This window comes from Oncorhynchus clarkii, chromosome 10 (genome assembly GCF_045791955.1).
Source record: "Oncorhynchus clarkii lewisi isolate Uvic-CL-2024 chromosome 10, UVic_Ocla_1.0, whole genome shotgun sequence".
NCBI classification, from domain to species: domain Eukaryota; kingdom Metazoa; phylum Chordata; class Actinopteri; order Salmoniformes; family Salmonidae; genus Oncorhynchus; species Oncorhynchus clarkii.
Window position 1 is genome coordinate 26,619,930 of NC_092156.1, and position 6,967 is coordinate 26,626,896.

A 6,967-nucleotide genomic window follows, 5' to 3' on the forward strand; every position below is an offset into this window, starting at 1 on the left:
TAATATTTCCACCCTTCCCTCACTGGAGTATGAGGGATAAACACATTTTTGTGTTTTTTCCCTCCAGCTGAACATACCCCAAAGGCCCTAGACAGCAGCTTCTCTACACTCTCTTATAATAAAGTGCATGTTACATCCAGGAGGTAGTACAGTGGTACCTAGAGATGGTTTATGGAAGTAATGAAAGTTATCGATCTTCTTTGTTTAACACACACCCAGCCATATCCTGTTCCCTCATCATGTGTTTGAAGGAGCCTGTTCATCATCGAGGGCTCATTGGGAATGACCTGTCACCTGGCAGAGTAATGGCAGGCCATGAACAAGGTCAAAAGCCCCATGTAGCACTGCTAATAGCTCCTTAAGGCAGGCTTGGTCAGGTGCATCAAGTCAGTTTGTCTAGTGAGTCCAGACTCATAGACAGGTCCTTAATTGATTCCTTTCTTAGCCATTCAAGGACAAACATGCATACATCCTGATGAATGTATTCAGGTGAGGTCTAAAACATATTTTATATTGAGATTTTTTTTACTTTCTTGAGAAATGTCTTGACTCCAGTTTCCTATTATTTCTTTCAAGTGCTCTCTTTTCCCTAAGTTATAGTCCTGTACTTTTTCTTTGGTTATGTCACCTCAGCGGAGTCTCTGACAACTCGTCACCCGCCTTGATATCTTCTCTCTTTAACAGGTCTCTATGGCTCATAGTGTAAAGTTAGAGGTTGTTGTCGGGGAAGATCTGTGAGCTCAGTGATCAAGCTGAAGGCTCTTTAGAAAACAAACAGTGTAGCAGCACACTCATATTTCCTGGCAATAAGGAGGGCTGACATTCATACATCCAATAAAACCATACTCATTGGTGGATGATATTCCATTTGTTGACCGTATTAATTGTAAATTAACACAGCGATAGCCTTCTGTCCTCACCAGATCAACTGTCTATCAGTATTTTCTTATTGTTATTCTTCAAGTAAACCACCTGTCAAAAGCTTGATAGCAGGGAGTGTCACAACACCTAAAATGTGATTATTTGTGTTATGCATTAGCAACAATTCTCGTGTTCATGTGAAGCTCCAGGCAAAAAAATGTCAGCATCAGTAAGCCATGGAGGATTCCCAGCTCTCTGACCATCTCTGGCAGTGCTTACCCACTGGTACTCTCCACAGTGGAACTTCAGTGCTGCTGTCCCCAACTGTCAGAGGCTGCTGTGTTCTGACTGCCTGCCTGGGTGACTACATTAATCTCCAGATTAGCGCCTCCTCACCCTGATTGTTTTACAGGCAGCTATTCAGGCACTGTCTGCTCCCTGGCTTGATGACCTGTGATGGGCGTCTCCTCAAGGAAAAGCCTGTTTGGCCTGGCTGGCCATGCTGTCAGTCTACAGCTAATTGATTCATAATGGGAATTCAACCCAGGGTCCCCTCAGAGCAGTCGTGCTGCTGCAGCCTGTGGATAACAGTGGGATAGGGTAGATTAGTTAGACTCTAGAAAGAGAAAGTTCCTGGGAAAACTTCATTTGCAAGCAAATAAATCTTGCTTGTGACCAACTGGTTTGAAAGCCGGCACTGCTATGGGTTAAAAGACTGTTCTCAACTGCTTTGACGGGCTAACAAACACTTATCCTATGACGTCAGGGCAGTGGAAGACTGATAATAATAGAAAGTGAGCTATTGTGATGGCCATGGCTGCGTTTTTTCTCCATACATAGATAATATACTGGGGTTAATTCATTGACAGTTAATATCAACCTTTCTGTGTCTCTGAGGACATGTGTAGGGCTTTGTGCTCCAGTCTATACACACCATCATATACATAGATATTTATATTCCGGACTCTGGCATTGCTTTATTTCTTTATGTGTATTGTTAGTTACTACTACACTGTTGGCGCTAGAAATATAAGCATTTTGCTGCACCTGCGATAATAACATCTGCAAAATATGTGTACGCAACCAATAACATTTGATTTGATTTAGCACAAAGTACAACATTATTGTTGCTAAGCCACTGAAAGAATGCACCTAGCAAAGGCTTAGCACAGAGGCTGAACATTTTTTCAAAATGGTGAAGGGCTGCTTTTGTGGGGCCAATTTATTGACAGACTCCTCTCAGACAAATACCTTTGGGACAGCATCAAAAGGCCGGTCATGGAACAGTGAGAACATATGGACCAGGCCATAATAACAGAAGAATGTCTGACTACGTACTAGTATTTATTCATGTTGTAGTGGTTGTAAAGAGGAAGTATGGAGAGAAAGTGAGACTTAAAAAAAAAAAAAGTTTAAATACATCTGTGGAATCCAATAATCAGGAAACGTGAGTAGGGGTGGTAAGATTTTTCAATTAGTCTCAGACTTAATTAGGCCACTGTCAATAGAAACTGATTAATGCAGATGTTAAATCTGGTCGAAGGAAAATGCATTAACTGATTTAATATACTTTGTAGACATACTCAATAACACTTATATTATTATATATTATTGTATTATATAATTTTGTTTACACGAAGTGTCCCGAATGAAAAGAGTTGCAAAGCAATTCAAATGTTGTGCAGTGGGTAAGGTGAAGTGTTCAGAGTTATTGAGCTGATAGGTAACCTACAGTGTACATCAATCTATATATTTGCATGTTCTCTCTTCCAGCTGTCCTTGAAGTGCCGGGCTCCTGAGGTTACCCAGTATGTCTACCAGGTGTACTATTCAGTCCTGAAGAACTGAACTCTCTCTCCGTCCACTCACTCACCACCCTCCACTCCACACCTCTCTCCAAGAACAAACAGCAGCTGTTAGCGTTCTAGTCATGCATTATTCCTCTCCACCATCCTTACCTCCATGGGAGAATGTGACAGTCCATCCTTAACTAAATGTCTTAATGTCGTAAAATGTGGTTGATGGTGAAGCTCTCCAAAAAATAAACATTTCATATTCTGTATTTACTGTATTGAATATTGAAAACTGTAATATCATATATGTTTTTGTGTCTATTCTTTTTCATGCTTTATATTCTTCCGTGGTACTTGCCCAACCATAATCGATTGAGTGCCATCTACCAGGCCTTGCTGGAGCCGAAAATGCCAGTTGAACCAATTGCTTAGTCTCCATGATGCATCAAGTACCATTTTGAGCCAATATGGCAGTGGTGAGAGCAGAGCCAGGGAACATGAAATAGATTTTAATGCATTAGTGGATTTCATTCTGTTCTCGTTTTAGTAACCACTATGATAAACCACTATTTATGGTAGCTATTATGTTTGCTCCCGTCTGCCATTCCTTTTTTACTGGTGCTTGCAGGCAGCTGATCATTTCATGCTTCTCATCCCTTTTCTGATTGCTCGACCTGCCACAACAATCAAACACCGCTATAGCCATTCCTAGATTGTCATTCCTAGATTTCCAATAATCCATGTCCTTTTGCTGGTTTTGTGCTGCAGCATTAATGAATATGCCAATAGTGAGTGTGGAATGAGTTGTCCATTCTGTATTGCTGTTCTCATGTTACATTGATTGCAATGAGATAGTATGTATTATTCTTTAATTGTAAGATTGTTATTGATATTCCATTTGCAGCTGTTCATCTAAACAGAACTCAAACCCTGGGTCAAAGCCAGGGTCAATATAATTTGATATTTTGCTTAGTAGGGAACAACCCCATACTGTCATCAATGACATGCCTAGTGTATGTGTTTGTATTATTGTGCTGTTAAAACCACCTTCCTGGCATTGCTTTATCCTGGAGCATGGAGGATATGTAGTGCTTGCAGCCCACCTAAAAGACCAGGGTCACCCCTCTATGATTATACTGTCCAGTGACCTGGTATATAGTTTGTAGACATGAAGTTCTGTACAACTAATGAAAGATTATTATATTACTACCAGAATAAGTGTGCTTGAAATCCATAACAGAAAAACAGTGGCACTATATTCCAGTTATGTACCAAGTCCTCATATGTGGGTGGAAGTTTTATTTTTATTTTACCTGTATTTAACTAGGCAAGTCAATTAAGAACAAATTCTTATTTTCAATGACGGCCTAGGAACAGTGGGTTAACTGCCTGTTCAGGAGCAGAACAACAGATTTGTACCTTGTCAGCTAGGGGATATGAACGAACTTGCAACCTTTCGGTTACTAGCCCAACGCTCTAACCACTAGGCTACGCTGCCGCCCCAGTGATCTAAATAATTGTATTTATAAATGTATACAAACTGATGTGATTTTAATATGCCATATCTCTATGAACATTGTTGTTATACCTCTGCTAGTTGAGCTCAAACATTTTAATAATTTGATTTAAGCCAATGTAAAAAGCAGTCTCAAGGGTACCAATTGTGTATGTGACTTTAGCTTCTTAATTGTATTGTTACCATACATGCTGATGTGCCTGTGAACCTGCAATAGAAGCAGTGTCCAATGCTCCCAAGCAATCTTAGCGGTCGGTTTCCCTCACCTCTCAAAATGACACTTAGCTACATGGGAAGGTCTGATCTTTGGCCACAGTTTGATTGTATGTGTCCCCAGCAAGATGTTGGGTAACACTTTTTTTGGATAGTCTGTAGAGCATCTAGATGGACTATCAGTAACATTTTAACTACCTACTAACCCTAGCTATGACCCTAAACTTAACCCTTACCCTAACACTTATTCTAAACCGAACCGTAACCTGGTAGTATGACCAGATGTTATTATAAAGGCGTATTTGGTTCTGGCTTTTCCACCCAGAACTATGTTTGAGAAAAATATTTAATGTACTTACTCATAAGCCCAGCAACCAGGAATAGGCCAACAGAACAGCTGTAGTAAGAAATAATGTGACAACTGAAATGATCATATGTTTTAGCCTTCTCAAGCTAGCCTGTTGATCCTGCATCACTCCTCATCCCCAACTTGTCACTGTATCCGCTCTTATTTCAATAAAATGTCTGTTATAAACTTATGCAGTGCCTGATGTTTCACTGTCATTGGTTCACAATCCATAATCAGTCCAAAGGTAATATGGCCAGCATGAGGCACAGCCAAATAAAGGGCCGGCATTATGGGCGGGCCCTAGGGGGCATGGCCGCCCTACCGTACCTCCTTGCCTGTTCAAATAAAGTATTGATAATTTATTTGACCGAGACGTTCGCCAACAAAAAAACGTTTTAATCTCTGATAAAGTATCTGAGAGAGTGAAACAGTGCCCCTCTATCTCCATACTTGTAGTCCATGTATCTGATGCTGTCTGGAAAAAATAAGTATAGCACGTCATACTTTTTCTGCCCAGACAGAAAGTGCATTCGGGAAAGTATTCAGACCCCTTCACTTTTTCCACATTTTGTTACGTTACAGCCTTATTCTCAAGTGGATTCAATTTTTCCCCTCATAAATCTACCCAAAAAGCAAAAAAAAAGAAATATGACATTTACATCAGTATCCAGACCCTTTACTCAGTACTTTGTTGAAGCACCTTTGGCAGCGATTACACCCTTGAGTCTTCTTGGGTATGACGCTACAAGTTTGGCACACCTGTATTTGGGGAGTTTCTCCCATTCTCTGCAGATCCTCTCAAGCTCTGTCAGGTTGGATGGGGAGTGTCACTGCACAGCTATTTTTAGGTCTCTCCAGAGATGTTCGATCGGGTTCAAGTCCGGGCTCTGGCTGGGCCACTCAAAGATATTCAGAGACTTGTCCCGAAGCCTAGAGTCGTTAGAGTCGTTGTCCCGTTGGAAGGCAAATCTTTGCCCCAATCTGGGGTCCTGAGCGCTATGGAGCAGGTTTTCATCAAGGATCTCTCTGTACTTTGCTCTGTTCATCTTTCCCTCGATCCTGACTAGTCTCCCAATCCCTACCACTGAAAAACATCCCCAGAGCATGATGTTGCTACCACCATGCTTCACAGTAGGGATGGTGCCAGGTTTCCTCCAGACGTGACGCTTGGCATTCAGGCCAAAGAGTTCAATCTTGGTTTCATCAGACTAGAGAATCTTGTTTATCGTGGTCTGAGAGTCCTTAGGTGCCTATTGGCAAACTCCAAGCGGGCTGTCATGTGCCTTTTACTGGGGAGTGGCTTCCGTCTGGCCACTCTACCATAAATGCCTGATTGGTGGAGTGCTGCAGAGATGGTTGTCCTTCTGGAAGGTTCTCCTATCTCCACAGAGGATCTCTGGAGCTCTGTCAGAGTGACCATCGGTTTCTTGGTCCCCTCCCTGACCAAGTCCCTTGTCCCCCGATTGCTCAGTCCCCCAAAATTCTTTCATTTAAGAATGATGGAGGCCACGGTGTTCTTGGGGACCTTCAATGCTGCATGAATGTTTTGGTACCCTTCCCCAGATCTGTGCCTTGACACAATCCTGTCTCAGAGCTCTACGGGCAATTCCTTCAACCTCATGGCTTGGTTTTTGCTCTGACATGCACTGTCAACTGTGGGACCTTGTATAGACAGGTGTGTGCCTTTCTAAACCATGCCCAATCAATTTCATTTAATCACAGGTGGACTTCAAACATCTCAAGGATGATCAATGGAAAATGGATGATCAATGGAAACAGGATGCTCAATTGCAAGTATCATAGCAAAGGGTTTCAATACTTGTATAAAAAAAACAGAAATACCTTATTTACACATTTGCAAAAATGTCTAAACCTGGTTTTGCTTTGTTATTATGGGGTATTGTGTGTAGATTGATGAAGAAAATGTTTTATTGAATCAATTTTAGAATAAGGCTAACGTAATAAAATGTGGAAAAAGGAAAGGGGTCTGAATACTTTCCGAATGCACTGTAGGCTATCTCTGAGTTCCATATGCTAATTTCTTTAGCCTCCAATGGATCACGGTGTCCATATGGCAGAGGCTGGTGCTCTTGCATTAGTTGAATTTTAACTTTCAGATTTTTATCATTTTAATTAAGATTTTTATGATTAACCACATAACAATAATTTTGAGAAAGAAAATGTTATTATTGAAATTAAACTGTTCCATGAAAATGTGCATATAAAAATAATCAC

The 6,967-nt window shown here is 41.1% G+C and overlaps 1 protein-coding gene across 4 annotated transcripts in view; it reads left to right on the top strand.

Annotated features, from left to right (window-relative positions):
* Positions 1-4,922, top strand: part of LOC139418201 (adaptor related protein complex 2 subunit beta 1) — an 84,995-nt gene extending 80,073 nt beyond the window's left edge. For all 4 annotated transcript variants that reach the window (XM_071167471.1, XM_071167470.1, XM_071167473.1 and 1 more), the window contains one exon: positions 2,635-4,922. In XM_071167471.1, the coding sequence (XP_071023572.1) occupies positions 2,635-2,709 (75 nt within the window). In that variant the 3' untranslated portion in view covers positions 2,710-4,922. The remainder of the gene's footprint in view (positions 1-2,634) is intronic.
* Positions 4,923-6,967: the final 2,045 nt, after the last annotated feature.